At 42.7% G+C, this 20,606-nt stretch overlaps 1 protein-coding gene across 8 annotated transcripts in view; it reads right to left on the bottom strand.

Annotated features, from left to right (window-relative positions):
- Nucleotides 1–20,606, bottom strand: part of SLF1 (SMC5/6 complex localization factor 1) — a 786,836-nt gene that overhangs the window by 242,752 nt on the left and 523,478 nt on the right. For all 8 annotated transcript variants that reach the window (XR_013607070.1, XM_078675388.1, XM_078675391.1 and 5 more), the window contains one exon: nt 18,769–18,914. Coding sequence is in view for 7 of the 8 variants with exons in the window: in XM_078675388.1 (XP_078531514.1) it covers nt 18,769–18,914 (146 nt within the window). In the remaining variant the exon portion in view is untranslated. The remainder of the gene's footprint in view (nt 1–18,768; nt 18,915–20,606) is intronic.

Here is a 20,606-nt window from a genome sequence, read left to right as displayed (position 1 = left end):
TATTCATTCCCAAGATCCTCCAATACAGTTAGGCTCCAGACACAGTAGGAGAGCGGCCAAGAAGCTGAAGACAGGTCTACCTGGTGGCAGCTATGTTCCACTATTCTGAAACAGGGGTTACAGGGTAATTTTAGAGTAAGTCAAAGAGAAGCACAAAAGGAGGTGGGGGACTCAGAATTTTTTTTTACAATTGGGTGGTAGAATTCCACCAGTCACTGGGTAGTGCACTGGATAAATCTTGCACCACCTCAGAATAGTCCTAGACCTGTAAAAACTCAATTTGAAAAAGAAGCGCCCTGCTGGCAGAAAAATCCGGACTTCTGGCTCCTATTTCGAGAAGACTTGCAAAAGGACTTAAGGACCTCTGAAGCCTGAGTGCACCCAGGGACTGGAACTGCTCTCCAAGGGGCAAGTCGTTGGCCTCCTGTTTACCTGCTTCAGGGGCACAATAGCAAAAGGACTCCTGACTCCAAAAGGGCCCAGCTGACTAAAGAGGACTAGACCCTGTAGGGTAATTGACTGGAGAGAGACTTGTTGTCCAGAAACCTGCCCTGGGGCACTAGGATCTGAAGAACTAACCAGGAGAAACTATCCCACTAGCTGGAGACTAAGGGCCTGATTAGATCTTTGCGGGCAGGTTACTTCGTCACAACAGTAACGGATATTCCATCCACTGAAATATAAATCCTGTAGGATATAATGGAATTTATATTTTGGTAGACGAAAGTCTGAAGGTAAAACCGCTGACTGGGAAAACCGACTTGGTGTCGGACTTCCGCACTATCGCAGTTTGGGTGAAATTGCGCCTTGGTCTCGGTCCATCACAAACTGTTGCTTTTCCACAGGGCTTGACATCTCGCTGGGCGCTTTTTGCCTTAACATTTTAAAAATCATAATCACTGATTCCCCCTAACTTAATTTGATGCTTGTGGTGTCTTTCTGATTCAGAAAAGGGGGTGGTGATGAACAGGGTGCCTGAATTAAGCAGACCACTCTTACCCAGTCCAAATATCAGGGCTTGATCCATCACCGTTTTTTAGCTCACTGCACCATCCCAGCTCAGAACTTGGCTATATGCAAATTAGTCTGTTCCTGTCCCAGTGCATGATGGGAACAGGGCAAACCAAACTACCAAGCCAATTCTTATACTGGGAAGGAAACAAGCTTCCGGGGACCGGTTTCTGCCATTTCAGGCGTCGTCGGCCCGGCTTGCTTGAATCCTGATGGTGCAATGAGCAAGGGACTCACATCTGAGTATACCCTTCCACGCTTATGGTGGACAAAATGATTCAGAAAAGGGGGTGGTGATGAACAGCCGGTAGCTTGTCTCCTTTCTGGTGAAGAATTGGCTTGGTAGTTTGGTCTGCCCTGTTCCCATGATGCACTGGGCCAGGGACAGACTAATTTGCATATAGCCAGGGTCTGAGCTGGGATGGGGCAGTGAGCTAAATAACGGTGATGGATCAAGCCCTGATCTTTGGACTGGGTAAGAGTGGTCTGCTTAATTCAGACACTCTGTTCATCACCACCCCCTTTTCTGAATCGTTTTTGGCCACTATAGGTGTGGCAGGGTATACTCAGACATGAGTCCCTTGCTCACTGCTCCATCAGGATTCAAGCAAGCCGGGCCGACGAGGCTGAAATGCCAGAAACCGGTCCCCGGTAGCTTGTCTCCTTTCTGGTGAAGAATTGGCTTGGTAGTTTGGTCTGCCCTGTTCCCATGATGCACTGGGCCAGGGACAGACTAATTTGCATATAGCCAGGTTCTGAGCTGGGATGGGGCAGTGAGCTAAATAACGGTGATGGATCAAGCCCTGATCTTTGGACTGGGTAAGAGTGGTCTGCTTAATTCAGACACTCTGTTCATCACCACCCCCTTTTCTGAATCGTTTTTGGCCACTATAGGTGTGGCAGGGTATACTCAGACATGAGTCCCTTGCTCACTGCTGAAATGCCAGAAACCGGTCCCCGGTAGCTTGTCTCCTTTCTGGTGAAGAATTGGCTTGGTAGTTTGGTCTGCCCTGTTCCCATGATGCACTGGGCCAGGGACAGACTAATTTGCATATAGCCAGGTTCTGAGCTGGGATGGGGCAGTGAGCTAAATAACGGTGATGGATCAAGCCCTGATCTTTGGACTGGGTAAGAGTGGTCTGCTTAATTCAGACACTCTGTTCATCACCACCCCCTTTTCTGTGGTGTCTTTCTGTCATTAAATATTTCTCAATTTTTTAAGTAGGGTTGGGACACACTTTTATTGGTGTTGCCTGCTGCTTGTGTCATAGCTACCATTGGCTGAGCAGAGATCCTATAAGAACTGTGTTTTGACCAAGCCACAAAGGGATTATTGAGTTGGTAGGGTTGCCCGCTCTTTCAAATTAATAGCCCCATTTTTGAAAGTCAGTGAAATATAGCTCTTCTTGAACATTTATGTTTCCAAAATAAAATTGCTTTGTTTAGGTTCCTACCTGTTGTCTTTGAAGCGTAAATCAAATGTGTAACTGCAGATAGATTTTCTTAAACGGCTAAAACAGGACACATTATTAAAGCTATATTTACCAAGGCAAACAAGGTAGCTATATGTCAGACAAAAGCGATCTCCCGAACATTCCCAAAACAATGTGCCCACTAAGTTTTTTGGTGTGGTGAATTAAGAATATACTAAGGGAGGGGGAGGAATACAAGACGGAACCAACTATGGCGCAAGTTGGATGCTCCTTGGCTAGAGGAGTGGACTTACCAGATTCTTTGCATCGCCCTTGAAAGCGGAGTAATACTGTGCAACAATCCTGAAAGAGGAAAGGTGACACTCAACATAGCGGCATGTTCTGCTTGTGTGATCAGTGCATCCTGCCTGAAGTACGAATGTAGCTGCACAGACCTGCTCCCAAAGTGGTGGCAGCTCCCGAGATTGACCTGCCAGCAGAGGGCGGATGATTATCTGGAGCCCTGACCCTTTTGGCAGTGGCTACCTGTATGATCTAACTGCCTATTCCGCTGCAGCTAGGTGGAGCTGATGAGCTTAGAGAGTATACAATGTGAAAAACACCCTTATCCACTGACAGGCCTTCGAAGAAGCCGGCATGTGCAATGTGCCCACTCATGGCCTACATAAGGATTGTGGGAGAGTCAGCCCATTTTCCACACTAAGGGCAGCGCTGGGCCTGTGAAAGTAGTGTTATTGGCTCACTTTTGCCCAACCTTGTTTTATCTTGTATTCTCTGCTCTAATTATTATTGCTTTATTTATGTAGAGATTTTGGTGGGTTCGGCAGTTCCTTCCCCCCACAACTGTACAGCTGACTCTGAAACCACTAGGAGCACAACAACGTCCTCTTGAAGAGGATCCTAATAAGACAATCCCTTGATCAAATCACAGGCCATACACACACAAAGTAGCAGAGGCAATTGTGATATACAATATCGGTATTACATGCTAGAAATCCGTAACTGACCTGTACGCATCCTTTCAAGCTTCTTGACAGTGCTTCTAGCATTGGCAACTATTCTGATGGTCTCCACTGTAGTTGAGACCTCATTCATAAGGATCTATAACTGTATTGGGTTGGGTATATACCTGTATGGTTCAGTGCATTACCCCTAGACATACAATGAAAAACCAGATCACTGGGGCAACAGCACCTCCTTGATTTGACCCCTGCCACACGTGCAGATGGCGATGAGCTACGCCATAATTGGCACCCCACGTTCCCTGAGAAGGAGTTGTACGTGAACCTTCTTCCCACTCTTCATATCAAAGTCTTCATGAAGACTGATGAGGCAACTGCTCTTATCGTAGGCCTTTAGCAGTTACAAGCAAGCTTCAGACAACAGCCACACAAGGCCATAGAAATTATCCTAATTGTGATAATGAAGGACATTTCCGTCAATAATACAAAAAATGGCACGTTTAATTCTACGATGGCTAAGTAAGTATTCACAGGGATGAAATCCATGAAATCTGTCTTTGCATTCCTGCAGACTTTCTGGACTACAACTGAAAGTAGGTTGAAAGAAGTCAAAAGAAATATGCATACACAACTGGACTGGAGTGCTGAACTTCGGCACCTATGATTCAAAGTTATGAACCAGGAGGACTGTTTGTGAAGAGACAACATATGTATATATTGCATTCCGAACAACAACAAAAAAGCAAACATGATAGATTTACTGAGAAACTTCATTCCTCTTCTGCAGGATATTCAATTCTCTGAACCCTTAGAATTTAAAAGAGCACAAAGGTTACGCATAAGTGGATCTCTGAATCGTGTTAATCGAAGGTCAGTGATACCTTGTCTCCTCTGTCATCAAAATACAGGCCTCAAAACAAAGAGTATAGCTCCTTCCTATATGTAAAACTGCAGACCATTCAAATGATACCTATAGCAAAAGAAAGTAATTACTTGCACTAAGACCCAGGTTGTGGCAGGGAAACATCAAATCTGGCTTACTTGACCCAGCTGTTATGATAGTTACTGCTGACCAAACACTTCTGAATTATCTGAACTTAAAGACCTAGCCTATTCAATTCTCTGAACCCTTGAAATTTCGAAGAGCACACAGGTTATGCACACATGGGTCTCACAACCACAATTTATACAGGAACAACAACAGCATTTAGCATTTTAGGCCTAATGCAAAACAGGTGGGGTGGGGTAGGGGTGGGAGGGAAGGGGAGGGGAGGGGAGGTAAAAACAGTTAGATAGGACCCAAGGCAACAAAACTGTTTTCACTTATACTTCCTTCTTTCAAATAAGCTGTTTTTCAGGGGTGATCGAGATGTGTCCCTTTCCTGCACCAGAGACTCCACCACAGCCCTTCTCTATCAAATTGTCTGTAGAACGATCCATTGTTTGAGTTTGAAAGGCAGGTAAGTGTAGGGCACCGCTGTTCACCCTGCACTTGTCTTCCTTAGTGGTTAGAACTTGGTCCAGATTAGCCTTTTTCATTGAGGTTGGTATGATGAATGTTAGCCAGGCTTCAGGCACAAACGCAGAACTTACTAAGGAGGATCCCCGTAAACTAGAAAACATAGAAATTGTCTGGCTTCAACCAAGTGGAACACCTTCAGAAAGATGATTCTATAATGTTATTTAATTTTCTGATCTAGCATTAGACCAACATGGTATTACCAGCTTGTGCATTGCATTATTAGAATCTTGGGTGGATGCCCCTTAAGTATATTACAATCCTCATTAAGGGTGTAAATCGAGATGCTGGGAAAATTCCAGGGAGTAATATCAGGCCTTTAAGGGATTGTTAACTGACTTCGCACTCTATGCCCCATAGTGTTAGCTTCCAAAACATTTTGGCAAGATGCTTTACACTCCATAATACTCTTCCGACGATTGGAAAGAGCTGCTGAACTCTCACAAACTCCTGCATGAATATAGATTAAACTTTTCTTACTTGAAGATCTTCCATAACTGTTACCGGACTTCCCTATGCCTATTTAGAGCAGGTCTCTTACAGGATTCTGAATGTTGATGATGCAAGCAGTATAACTGTCATTGGTTCCATATTCTAAGGGATGGAATCAACATCCTATTTTATTTGGTGGAAAACTGGCCCACACTATCCTCTCTAGAAATTCATCCAAGAAAAATCCATTTGCTAGTAAGGACAACATGAGGTAAGTACTTGACAAGGACCGGGACATAGCAGAATGGTCCAGAAGGCAACTATAAAATATATACCATCCAATTGAAAAAACAGTATAATAAAAAAGAGATACCAGAATGAAGAGTTGATGAAGAATTCAAGAATGTGTCTCAGCAATTAGATAGCAATGCCAAAATGTGGATCTTAAATAATCAAAGATCACCATCACTGGAAATGGCCAGCAATATATATGGATGCGAAAAACGGCATTAGTCCAGTAGTAGAGAGGAGAGTGGAGCAGGAAGGCAGCACTAGGAAAATCAGACTCCACATGTATGGGTTATGGCCATCAATTCAAGAGTACAAAACCATCGTTTTAACATGGCAACTGCTCCCGGCAAGAATGGAATCAATACACAGGCCGTAGGACAACCAATGCCACCTGTGTAAGCACCAAGCAACAAGAGTCCGGCATCTGTGAAACAAGGAGAATGCCCTTGTCTATCATGTGATATACGCAAGGACATGAGGGACAAAACTAATTGATAGGTATGAAAAGTGAGCATTTGGCCAAATGGGGTGTCAGCCATAATAATCCAGAAATAGTAGACAGAATTGAGGAGAATCTCAGAAAAAACATATAAATTAATTGGAGAGCACATTCCACATGGAGTAGTGCAATGAACCTGATGAGTCTAAAAAGGCTCACAATATTTTACAAAGGAATGACAAATTTCCAAAATGAACCATGGGATTCTATTCAAGTAAACCAAAGACTTCGGTATAGTAATATAATGACATTTGCCTTTATTTAGTAAATCTTGAAGGATGCCACCTCTTAGAGGACTTTGATTTGATCTATAAATTGCCATTTCAGTTGAGACTTGGAATGACCATGAGCAATGAAATGAGCCATAAGAGGTGAGTTTTCAGTTTACCAATGACTACGGCTCTTGTGGTAGATAATGTGTTGTCTAAATTTCTGCATAGTCTTGCCAATGTAAAGGAGGTTAAAGGGACACCAAATAGCATAAATGTCATTACATGAGTCACAGTTTGTGTTGTGTCCCAGTGTACGTGTTATGTTCCCATGTCTAAATTGTTTAGTATTACTGGTTCAGAGACAGTCCAAGCAATTTTGACATTTGTAATCGAGTGGAAGACCCCAGATACTAATGAGAGAGTTCGTAGTGGAGTTAATAGTGGGATTCTAGCACATGGCCTTGACCAAGTGGTCACAAATATGTTTTCCTCTTTTGAAAGAGAAAAGGGAAGATTCCATTATTAGTCAGCTGGTACTTAAAATAGATCAGTATTTTTTGATCATCTTAGTCACCTTAATTCATGGACTGAATGTGATGGCACAAGGTACATGGTGGTTGCCAGATTTAATCTGCGGATTCAGTAGTGATTCACAGGGAAAATACCGTGCTTTTTTGAGTCCTCTTGATTCGAGGCATTTGAGAGACCCTCTGTCAATCAGTTTATTAGAGAGGACAGCTGCTTCCATGAAATAATCTGCTTTCCACTTGCAGTTTCTATGTGTATGTAGAAACTAACCATATGGCAGTCCATCTATGAGGCCACTAAGATGGTTGCTACTACATAAGAATAGTCAGTTCCTTTTGGTGAGCTTTCAATATAGACCAATTCAAAGTTTACCGTCATGTACTGTAATGGTCAAGTTCCGAAAGGGTCAATTTTGATTTTCTAGATAAAATAACTGGGCTCTGCAATTTGAGTTTAAAATCAGATCAATCACAATGCAGATTTTTACTGTTCAAGATTGGAAGTAATTGTTGTTTTACAGATAACTTTTCGCAGAACATACCTCATGACATCTTATAGTACACCACTCAAACAATAAGTTCAAAAGTTTAAAAAAAATACAATAAATAGCATACGTTAGCAATGGCCTCAAAGGCTGACCGTATGATAAGTGAAACAAACATTTGGTTCAATGTTGCTTTTGTCTCAGTTCAAGGCATATCACACAAATAAGCAATGATTCAAATTTTGGAAGTGTGATCACATTGACTACACCCAAAATGACACGTTTGGACCTATTTTTAGTACACCCATCTTGAGGTAAGTGAAGATCCAGTGAAGATGAGTATAAAAGGCTCATAACAAATCAGAAATAATTAAAATTGAGAAAAGATGTTAAGACATTTAGTTACATAAAAGCGTTTCCTTATGCAACTGATGAACATTGCAGTGGTGGTTTCTTCATTTGAGCAGAGGGTGTTGACCCGCCACCCCCGCATGCACTGCCAATTTAAAAAGTGTCAAATCAAATGCCATATTACTATTCACTGCGCGCAGCGTGTTTTAAATGTTTGTCTGGCCGAGTCTGCATAGGGCAGAGCGTGGCCAATTCTGCTGATTGCCAGTCAGCAGCTAAAGCCTGATGCACATATCTGGTTAGACAAGCCTGTTACTGTGGCCAACCAGCCATGTGTACTTTAGGCTTCTGAACGAGCCAGGGGAACCGCAGCACATCTGCCCCTGTTTCCTTTAGAGTGCTGGGTTCCCCAACTCACACCAATCCTTGCTTTGCTGTCATTCTGTTTACTAGGCACGTATTGGTTGACTTTAAAGTAGTGAGCTCATGTTGTGGTGATTTGATAATGACAGAGTGCTCAGTAGGAAGTGCGGTTGTGAAGAGAGCAGTATTATTAGACGTCTCCACGCCATTTTTTTGATACATTATTTCATTATTTGAAGCAATCGGAATCTAAATATTTAATAATTTTTGACGTGATGAGTAGTCTCAAAGGCACAGACAATTCGCTGAGTTGTGGGGGGATGGATAGAACACATTAATCTGCTTTGAACTCTTCCCCCGCTTGAACTTTATATTTACCATTTTTTTTTTTAGAGAGTCTTATATAGCGCGAACTTGACCCGAACCGGGTATCAGAGCGCTTTACATAGCACCAGTTGCATTACACTAGGAGGCACGGGGAGATTAAGTGATTTGCCCAGAATCACAGGATGTTCAGCGCAGTGCTTAATTTGTAAAATATGAAGTGCAGGTGCCCACATTTTTAAAAGGCCACACCCACTTCCCCGGCTCCAACCATAACGTCCAGTGGCTCCACCCACTTCCTTTATTGGCCCCATCCACATCCACAACCCTAAACACATTAGAGGTAACTCCTCATGTCTTCAGTTTCGCAAGTAGGTGAAGACCTAGTTCTTCACATAAGCATATCGAAGAACTTACACGTACACACCTGCCCAAGGGCCTGGATACCCTCTTGGGTGATTAGTGTGCTATATGAATCAATATAATATAACATATTTTAACATTTGAGAAGCCTATGACAACAACTTAAAAGTGAACTCAAATTTGAAAATGTGTGTAAATCTCAAAATGTACCATTTGTAGGATCATTTGAGGGACAGAGGCAGCATTATAAACTAAAGAGAATGTACTTGTACTGTGCTGTTTAAAAGATTTGAAGGTATGAAGGAAGGAATACATTAAAGAAGATGGCAACAAATGCAGGCAGGAAGGTGAGTACTGGAGTGAGGATTTAAATGAGTAATGGAAGAAATAAGAAAATAATGTGAAAAGAAGACATGAAGGGATAGAAGAAATGAGGGAGAAAGGAAGTGGACGATGTGTGATGGATGAATAGAAAGACGAAAAGAAATGATAAAGAAAGGCAGAAGGAAGGGTTGAAGATAAGAAAAGAAGAAATTAAAGAAGGGATGAAGGAAGGAGCAGGCAAAAAAGAAAGTTAGGAATGAAAGGAGGAAGAGGGAAGAAATGCACAAAGGGAGGGACGATGGGGAATGAGTGAGGGTGTAAGGAAGCAAGAATGGAAAGAGGAAAGGAGGCATGGCTGGATGTGCGGAGGATGAGAACAAGGAAAGAAAAAGATGGCAAGAAGGAAAGAAAGGAGTTCATGGGAATGGATACGTGTTTGAAAGGTACTGTGTCACGGAAGTACATAGGGGATAATGGCTGGGTAATATTGCAAAGAAATTGAACAACCAAATATTAAAATACATATCTGTGTCCTTAACACACCAATTATGTTTTTAAAACACATATTCACCAGAGGGGGCCTAGACACCAAATACAAATGCTATCCACCTCAATGGCACTAATTTGATTGACCTCAGAAAGAAAAAAGATTGAGTGGCCACATCAAGATTTAAATTTATGTCCCTGACATCAAACACAGTTCCTGGAGTGGATATAGATATATACTCAAGAAAGAAAAACATAAAAGGGAGTGTGTGGAAGGAGGAGAGGTCTGAAGGAAAAACATAGATACAGTACACAAAGAATGTGAAGAGAAGTGGGGAAAGCAGAGATTGAGAGTGCAAGATTGAAGATGAACATGATGAGAATGAATATTGGAAAGAGGAGAAAGGCAAGGGAAGAAGAGCAGACAGCATGTGAAAGGAAAGTGGAAGTGAAAGAAGGGAAGGTGAAAAGGTGTAGATTAAGGGTAAATACGGCGTAGAGCAGAAAGTGAAGGAATAATGGAGAGAAAGGAAGGTGTGAATGGGAGAAAGAAAAGCAGATACTGAGGGAGAGCACTAAAAGAGTACACCTCTGCTTTATTACCTATACAGTAATTCATTATGTAAAGTTGAAGGGTGACAGAGCAGTATCATTTTTGGCTTGTCTCATCAATGCATAGCTGTGCTGTCCAAGACACACAATAGCAATTCTCTAACTGTGGTAAGGTTTTCTGCCATCAAAAGATGTTTTGTGGCATCACAATTAGTAATCCTCATAAAAGTGTCAGTTAAAGGCCCAAGTTCAGGGCTGAGGTAGCACAGCAGAGCTGTGAGTGAAGGGCCACTGCCAAGCCAGTGAGAACTACGGCTTGGGAGAGAGCAGCACTGGCAGAGACGTGGGGATGCGCTGATGCTCTGGAAATAGCAGAATACCTGTGTGGGTTTATTGTGCTGTGGCTGTCGGAGGAGAGCAGTATAGCTGAGCTCGGCAAGGCCTTCCAACACTTTTTCACTAGTGTTGTGTAGGTTCCTAAATTAAGCTGCAGCATTAAAGGCCAAAGATGAGACCAGGACTGCACATCCTGGGCACAGACACCCTCTGAAATATTATCACTTGGTGCAAGCCAAACTGGGCCACTCCCACATCTGGGCCCTGGTGCATTTTACCGGGTGTACTAATGGCCACTATTCTCCTGCTATCATCCATTAGATCCACCTTTTCTTGATTCTGTTCCTCACTGTTTTGTATGCTTGCTTCCAGTTCTTAATAGGTTTTTTGTGAAACGTACGTTCACTCCTGTGTTTCCAACTCCAGAATACTCATATTGTCTTGAGAAGGAAAGCCTGCATGGCCTTGCCAGGTTTCGAACTAATGCTATGAATGAGGCCAAACCCAGATGATGCAATGAATGCACTACTACACTGACTCCCAGACCCTGCATTCAGGCTCAACAGTACCAAGAATTATTTTAGGCTAATGGAAATACCACCTTTCATCTCTAGATTTCCCTCCCCAAGCCACCTATCTGAGGTGTTTAATCTTTTCTATTACTTCCCTGGGTTTGTGAAGCGCACACTTCCAAAAGTTGAAAGAATTGCAGCCTACGCTAAGTTTCATAGATTTTGAAAGTTTTGATTCAAATAGTAGGTACAGAGCATTCTCCTGTGTGGTATGTGCCCTGCTTGTGCACCTTCCACACTGGGCCAAAGAACAACCCAGAAGCCACGGAAAGGCTGTGTGTGGACCCTCTGCGACACTTGCATGAAAAGGAGGAAAACCACTATCCCTCCACGCAGCACACTGGCATGGCAGTTGTTGGACGCTCCCACTGTCCATTTACCACCAATATATATCACCTTATAAGCAACACTCTTGACGCAGTCTGCCATTCAAAACATATAGTGCTATGAGAATGACATATTTGCCAGTACAGCTTCAAACTTGTGCATTGAAAGAGACATCACACCTGGCATGAAATGGTACACCGGACCGTACAGCTCTTAAGAAGCATGCTGTAGTGTCTCAGAGGAACGCTGGGCATGTTTTGGAGGATGGGAGGGGGTGGAAATAAGGGATTCATGCTCAAAACCTGCATTGCTTTTTTTTGACCTGCAGTTTTATATAGCGATATCTCGACTGAAGATATTGGAGCGCTTTACATGAGTTTCCCTGGTAGGCAATGTTGGCCTCCCTGCACAGGAGCATGCCAAAAGTGATCAGCATTTAATGCCAGGTGTGAGTGAGCACTTGTGCAGGACAGTTTCATATTCTGTTCTGTGCTGTTCCCTTCTCACTGAATGCACTGTCCAGGGCAACGTCAATAAAATAATCTCAGACCTGCCGGTGTTTGGGATCTGAGCTGAATCAGATCAGGTGTCTGTGAACTTCGGGAGTGGAGACCAGTGCTTAGGAGGCACCGCAGGAACTCCCAGCTCAGCCTGTAGGTAGAGGGCCTGGCTCTGCTGTCGCACATGTACACTTCTGTGTGTGCATGGTTTTCGGCAGTGGGGTGTCTGCTATTTCACTCTTGCTTCACTTGTATAGTTCTTGGCAACTCCAGTGCAGGGCCTCAGTTGCTCGGCTGGTCTAGGTGTTAGTGTTCTGCATGCAAAGCATGGGTGCTGCCACCCCTCCTGCCTCAGTCATCCAGTGTTTCGTTAACCCTTCCCATGCCTGATACAAAAAAGTAAAAACAAGCGCAAGACTTAGCAGTAGAGCCCAAAACAAGACAGGCCCCACACAACAAGGAGACTGGATTAGATTTGAAGCATTTGGCGTGCATCAAACTGGATTTCCTATGTTGAATGTTTATGAATTATTAATTCTGCCCACCCCTACAATACACCCGGCCCGGAGAAATAAGTGCCAGTGCTCAGCACCAGAAAGCACCTGCACAAATTAAGTACTGGTTCAGCGTCATTGCCGAGACTCGAACCCTGTTCCCCAGATTCGAGGTTGACCGCCCTAGCCGTTAGGCCAACTCCTCTCCTCAACTTCGATGAAGTACTAAGACAGCTGTTCTTCTTCACTACTTGTCTCCCTGAGAGACAAGTAGTATTTTTGCAAAGCACCAGCAGCTACTGGAATATTAGGAACAAACAATCAGGGAAGTTCAAGTTCTAATAAGTATAGGTCACAAAACAGAGTACTCCCAAAACGTGGACCGTCAGGGAGACAAGTACTTCATCTAGACATGTACAATTTAGAAATAATTACTAGACAAGTGGCTCATCTTTAAAGTCCTTTTATAGCACGTGGACGAGGAAGAATTAAAGGGAGTTCAGGGATATGAACAAAGATGTGTGGGACCAAAGCTTTGTCAGAGCCACCAGCAGCAAGGGGAGATTCCAGAGCAAGCAATGGTTGTGAATCTGCCATCTTACATTCTTAGAGTGTCAGAAACTAGCATTTCGGAAAAAGGACAAAGGTAGTAATTCCTGGTAAAATGCTGGCCCTTGCACAGTGGTGGTAATCCCTAGTAAAAAGAAGGCCCTGCTCAATGGTGGTGATCACTGAAAATGTGCTGGCACTGCAACAATAGTGGCAATTCCCAGGCAAAATGGTGATATCATCCCTGGCACATGCTGGTTGTGGTACAATGGTGTTAATCCCCAATAATATGCTGTTAATGTCACATTAGTGATAATTCCTTCCAATATCTTGGTCCTGATACAACTGTGGAGGCGATATGGAAAGTAAACATACAGATGGTATGATTAATTCCCTAGTAGGGCATGAAGCGCAATAACAAAGAACCTTACAGAGTCTCGGTTTTTAAGTGACATTTGACTACCCACTGCTTCCATTACAAGTGAAAGACACAGCGAAAGCGATGTTAAATCACGCAAGTCTTGTAAAAATTACCCAATTATGTACCTTTGGGAAAATGTGGCTGAGTATTTGTTCTATCCTGCAGTGTGTGACTACAGGGCGGTGTCCCCATGACAGTCCCGGGTTTGGAGATTTCATTATGAAACTCGGGTAAGATACTCTGAGGGTAGCCTCACTGTGAAGGCTTCTGTGTTTTAACCACTAGTTTCCATATGGTTACCAAGTCCATACCATCACTGGGTGTTGGGTGCTTATTGTGTTTTTTATAGATGAATAGAATGATTTTTTTTATATCTCTTTATATATTTGTAGGAGTTTAGAGGGGATCACTCATGATTTTTCATTTCTTTTTCACAGACATTAATGGCGACTGTGTTACTGAAATACAAGTAAGACTGATTTAACCACTCTGTACTAATTGATCATATTGTGACACAGACCAACATCATGAGGGCTCTTTACCCTGAAGAAGGCCAGTGACCAAGAGGGGTAACAAAATTTAACTGAAAGATGTTGGTACATGCAGTAGGGAATAAGGGGTGGTAACTCCTCCTATATACCCCGTTATTTGATTTTTAGGTCTCGTGACCTTAAATGCGCGCAAGCGCATTGAGGAACGAGAATTCAAGTGCTCAAAATGCTCATGAAACCACCAGCTTTTTGCTGGCGTTTTCATGCAGTTCATGTGAACCACGTGTTCAAACACGAACGCGCATCAGCCTTCCTCCCATTTGCCGCACAGCACATCAAAGGGCTTCGCCCAGCGTGCGCTCTGCGGCTTCTCGGCTTCTCCTCACCTAATTAGTCATTTTCGCATTTCTCCTCCCCCTCCCCTTCTCTGCCTTCCTTTCCCGGCGCACGCATTAACATGACCTTTTTTGCCGTTTACATTCTTTCCCGTCTCTGCCTCTTCCTCTTTCACACAAGTTCCTCCCTCTTCTTTCTCCTCTGAGGTCTCATGATGTTGAAATTTATTTCCATGTTGCATGTATTCGTCGCTACTGAAAGGCAGAGGTGTGACAGGCCCCTCGCATGTGCCATTGTTCAAAGTGTGTAATTGCACCCTCTTCGTTTTCAGATTTCAGCCATCTTATTTCAGCGTCGTATACGAGGGACACCACACACCTCTGTAGTCTTAATCGAAACTTGGCGCATATTCCATTTTTGGCAACTGAGTGAAATTCACGGCGGGCGTGATACTCTGATATTTTCAGAACGTGCCACGGTTTACTTTGAACATCATGGTGTCATTCGACAGAGGGACTTGCATATAATCCACATTTTTGAAGTCTATTTTTGTGATTGTGTTGATTTTGTGGACCTTTTACAACTCGCAAAAAACAATCGTGTTCTGTGCTAGTAACACCTGCTGGCTCACAGGTCGCCTCGCACAGTAATATCAACTTTTAACTTAGCATTGCCTACCAGCAGCATTCCGACTAGTATGTGCGCTTCTCATTTAAGACTTGTGCTTTTTGAATGCACTGTAATGAGGACATGGGGGTAGGGTTACGGCGCACATGAAGTGCAGGGCACCATCAATCCCTCACTCTGTCTGTAATCAGCCACCCCTTTAAGTACATAATACCTGGCTCGGACACAGCGAAACGACCATACAACATAACCAGGTTGGCGTGGGTAGAAAAACACCATTAATACACTTCGTAGTGGTGGTGACAACAAAACATGGCATGGTGCGTGTTTGCAAGGACCCCCCACGCCATCGCAAGACCACCAGTTTACAGAACTCTTTAAAGTTTCCTGTATCATCCGGGGTCACAGGAATTGTGCGCTTCTGCGGCCGCGTCGTTTTAGGTATAATTGTGGGGTTGCCCATATGCCACATAATCCTTTATTTTCAGCATAACCTCCAGAATTCACCCCCAAAATGTTTCTGACTCAAATTAATCACAAGTTGCTAAATTGCAAGGACTCGTGTTGCAATGCAAGGGGAGGCTCTCGGCTCTGGTCAGCTTTCAGTTGCTCATTTGTTTTATTTGGGTGTTAAATTGGTGTTAATGCGGTGAAACATTTACGCAGAGACTGCTACCATGTAAAATAAAGTTATACTGGTTGAGAATGTCACAGAATGAGCATAATTTGTCTTTTCTTGCCGCTTAATTTAGTTCACCCTGACGCATAATCAGATGCTTCCCCAAGCCGCATAATTCCAGTGGCACGGATCATACCCAAAACGAATTTTCGGCATTGAGGGCAATGTCCTATCGAACACGCACAACCCTTGAGGTATTCGTACACTTCAGGACCAGGAATGAACTCGCGCACTGAGTCTAATCAAAATGTGGGCTCTATAATAAGAACTGAAACAATCTCAGGCTGAAACACTGATCCAATGTACCCGAGTCCCGCCGGCTGTGCAGAGGGGTGTACACTGGCCGTGCACCTCCGGGGTTCCAAACCCGTGGGATACATTTAAGACTTCAGTTCCACGGAGCACAACGGTATATACGCCCGTCAACCGACCTAAATTATTTTAATGTTGACAATGGCTGGCGCTGCCTTGCTAAAGACTTTAAATAGCAGACGAGGCTATTACCAGGTTTAATTATACGCGTGGGAACTGTGGAAAGGTACCTGCAGGTTTAATTGGCGCGCAAACCGTTTGTAGACTCGAACTGCAACAATAAAATCGCACTAGGCAATTTTGGGTCGTGACCAGCATCAGTTACCTAACCCTCTTCTCGGGGTAGACTCGGCGGGAGGATTGTCATTCTTCTAGTGCTCGCAAAATTCAGTGTCCGCCCACGTTGTCTTTATTAATACATTTTATTGCACGTTTTTGCTACATGCTCAAAATCCGCGGAACTCGGTTAATTAATTCCCCTGGCGTTGTTGGACAAATTACAACAGAATGCACAGAGGCTTCATCTTTTAAATGCATCAAATGCGACCGGGTAGATGTAATCCACGCTAACTCCATAAACGCTTCTCTTTAGTTGGCAGTTGATCCTTTTCGTGTTATATTTCAGACATTTGAATATTTCTTCGTATTTTCTGTTGGTTTTGTCTTCGGTATTAGTCGTATCCCTTCGGGTAATTGAATATGTGAACATTAGTAATGTTCTTCTTAATAAAATGTAGTGAAATATCCAACAATCCTCTATATAGCTGCGTTTGTCGGTAGTTCCAGAAAACAAAACAAGCATTGGCATTGCCAATAGGTCTCGCTTGTGGGACCTTATAAGTATTTAGTTTTGCAGCACAATATCCTTGTTGCATAATCGGATATTGTGCTGCAAAACTAAATACTTATAAGGTCCCACAAGCGAGACCTATTGGCAATGCCAATGCTTGTTTAATCCTGCCAAGGGAGACCTACAATAAAGGAGTTTAGGCGGTACTTCCTTAGGTAGTTTTAGTTTACTTTCTTCTGCACTAGTGATCCCTCATAAGAATACTTTTCCTTACTTTACCTCACCTCTCTTTTTTCTTTATTCCTAAAAAAAAATCAGCACTCCGTCCAGTGTTGGTCTGCACCTGGGCGTCATAAGTGGCTATAGGATGAAGCATGCCACTGCATAGTGGGCGAGGGCAGTATTTAAAAATCTGTTGATTTTCCTCTCTATTTCCTCTTTTATAAATCCTTCTACCATTTGCTTAGGACAGAGACACAAACAAAACTACTTTGAGCATAGTCTTCTCTGGTATGTTTTTAGGCCTCTTTTCTGAGTTGTGATGTATTTGTAAGGGGAGTAAGAGAAGGCTCACTCCCTTGTCCCTCTTTTGTGATACTGGGTAGTTCCTAGTCAAACACCGGCATTGGTAAGTGGTGGCAATTCCTAGTGAAATTCTGGCTTGGCCACAATGGATGTAATTGTTGGAAATACGCTGGTCCTGGCACAATGGTGTTAATCCCTTGCAGCATGGAGGCCCTGGCATCATGGGGCTAATCTCTGGAGAAATGCTCAGCATGGCAAAATGGTGGTAGTCCCCAACGGTTTGTGAGCAGCCACTGTATGATAGTGCAAAAGACCAAACATAGATCATTTTGAATATCTTAAAATTAAAGCAGGCTCAAAGGGAAAGAAAAACTATGACAAAGGAGAAGGGTTGGTACTTATGTAATATTCCAATATTTTAGGGCTGACAGAGGAAGCATTCCTTACCAGATACACAAATCCTCACCCATCAAAGTGGCTGCATCCTCATTGGGCTGTGCTACTCGCTAGGCGGGCGCTGCAATGCCCAGCAAGCCCAAACGAGGAGGTTCCTTTCCAGGGGTATTTTCCTTACCTAAAATTGCTAGGCAAAGGCAGTTGTGTAACCTGAACCTAGTTTGGAAGTGGGATAAAATGTAAGATAGCAAGAGAGTAAAATGGTAGATTGGGGATAGGTGAGATTAAAATTGGCTTTGGGTTATCAATAAAATATTTTTTATTCATGCTGAGAACTCATGCCAGAATTAAAAACATGCGTAGAACCTAAAAGAATATCAATGAATCCAAGGTTCAAAAAGAGGTGTCTTGGCTAAGTCTGCTCACAAAAGAGTTGATGGCAATTCATCAGGAGCGACTAACAGAGCCCTAATTGACCAAATTAGCAGTACTATTCATGTAGGTAAGAAATCCTGTTTAAGGGGGAAAAAAGAACTTTAATGATCAGTAATTTGGGGTATGGTAAAGATCCCTGGAAAAGAGACCCCTCGTTGGGGCCCTCTGGGCATTGCAGCACCCACACTACGAGGAGAAGGGCCTGATGATGAAACATGTTGCTTCGGTGTGTGAGGGCTTGTGTATTCGATAAGTGATTCTCCCTCTGTCTGACCTAACTAATTGGAATACTAAATAAGTAACAACACTTTTCCGAAACAGCACTCTTTTTAGTATGTTTATTTAAGGATTGGGGGCCGTAAAAACCTCTATAGCCCTTCATTTGTTTCTCAAAACAAACGTGCAAGTGCAACGTGAAACATTTAATGTTAATTTACATGTTTAGATATCCTTCACAAAACCCAAGACAAATGCCTGGTTTTAGGGTGATAGTTGGACAAGGAAAAACATATTGTATTTGTAAATGCTTGCTTAGTATTACAGCTCATAGCTTGGTTTGACATCATGTCCGTTACCATCTCTCCATGAGTTGCCAACTGCTAAAGGATGCAATGCCCACAGAAAAGTTCCTCCTTAATAGTCCACAAACTGGTTCTAGCCTCTTGCCACTAATCAAGAAGAGGTAAACACTGGGGGGAAATTAACAAATTGCGTCTTCCATTCACTGATATTATCACATGATAATGCAGTTAAAAAACAAATCCAACAGCGGCAAATTTATGAATAAAGGCGGTCAGCACTAAGTATAGGACCAGTTAAGTAATATGAAATGTATGTATCTTACCATCTTGTGAAGAGACAGCGGTTCAGAAGACAAATTAAGATTGTTCTTTAAACAAAGTGTTCTAAAGACAGAGTCTGCTAAAAACATCTGAAGCCAGGGGGAAGGTATGGAACAAATCAACGATTCACTTTCTTCAACTGAAAAATCTAAAAACGAAAACAGTTATTCAATATAGAGAACATCCAGAATCAAGATTTCAAATGAACAGTGTAAACGAGCAGCTATTAACATTTTGGCTTCTGAGAACCCACAATGAATGACAAATGGACACCGGGGACCCCCACCTAAGCAATTTCTACAATTCAAACGTCAAAATAATACAAAAACCTACAGAAACATTTAACAAATACATTAATTATTAAACAATTTGTGTAATACACCCACAGAAGTATACAAACACTGAAATCTTAAGGAGAAGAGAAGAGTGCTTCAAATTTGGGAATTATTCCTCATAGAAAAAGGGATATGATAGGCGATTGGATATTGCTTTGATTTTTTTCTCCTAATGTATATTCTCTTTTTGTCGGGCATACTAGTGCTGTAAGTGAGGTCATCAAATGTCTGTACATTTTGCTGCACTTCAGCAGCTCCCACGAATCAAGCTTGTAATGCCAGCTTAATTTTTAGTTTCAAATTTCAAATCCTTTCACATCTACAGAACGTTTTAAAATGTACTATTTTACATGTATCTTTTTATGAATAGGTACTTTATTAATCTGCTCATATTATTTAATTTCTTTTAAGCAGTAGCATACCCTTGAATAAGTAAGAGCCACTAAACAATAAAGAATATCTAACAGCTAGAACTACCAACTAAATATGCCTACATTGTATTGTATTGTATTGTAATTGCTTTAATATAACGCTTACTACCCCTGACGAGGCATCGAAACACTTTTTCCGGCAAGTAGCACAGGTGAAAACATATGGGGAAGAGCTAAGAGGAAGATAAATAACGCAGTCAAAGAAAACGTGAGAGGAAGACAGAACAAGAAAGGGTAGGGGGCAGTGGAGAAAAAAGGTTAAACAAAGGAGGCAAGGGAAAGATGCTAAGAGAGGACAAGATGTGGGGAAAAGAAGTCCTCAGGGGAGGAGAGCTATGATGTGGCTTCACATTTCAAAATATTTCCTGTAGAAGTTCGGCCTCCAAAATCCCTGAAGGGTGTCTGCCTTGTTCTGGCTGCAAATGGAGACTGGATTGCTTTTGCCAGGGATGTTTTCAGTTCTCAATCTGGTCCTTTCATGGACGCTTGTGTGCAGAAAAGGGGTTCCTTAATCCGAAGGCAATGACTAGTAGTCAGGCCCTTCAAGTGTTCTTACTATACAAATATTTCACAGGGACCACATAGATGTCTTGCAATGCTCTGGTATACCTGGTGTGGACATGCAGGAATATGTAGCATGCCGGTTTATCAATGCAAACACCTACTGAAATCGTGTTCCCCGCTGCTTTTTTACAACAGACACCCTTGCATTGCTTAAGTTTTCTCTACTTTATACTTTTTTAAAAATCTGCCTGGCCCGCTGCATTCTACCATACACTGCATGTTAACAGGTTAAGCTGCAGGCAGTCACTTTTTGACCAAAATGAGTTGTGGATTAGAAGGAGAGGAAATGCAGTGTTACATGGTTGAGGAAACATTAAAAAAGAGAACGACCTGATGAGGGTGCAGGGTGAACAATGAATGAAGCGGTCTTGGTGGCACGTGCATGAACCTGCAGGTTATTACAAAGGGGTTTGCAGACCATGCCGACTATTTATAGATTCAACAAGCTCAGAATATGGAGGAGCTCCATATAAAACTGTAGTTAAGACATCAAAGGGGAGAGTGGAAAGA

Source organism: Lissotriton helveticus, chromosome 2_1, assembly GCF_964261635.1.
Source record: "Lissotriton helveticus chromosome 2_1, aLisHel1.1, whole genome shotgun sequence".
In the NCBI taxonomy this organism is placed as follows: Eukaryota; Metazoa; Chordata; class Amphibia; order Caudata; family Salamandridae; genus Lissotriton; species Lissotriton helveticus.
The sequence above is the reverse complement of the archived record's forward strand: the minus strand, read 5'-3'. Positions and strand labels throughout refer to the sequence as shown.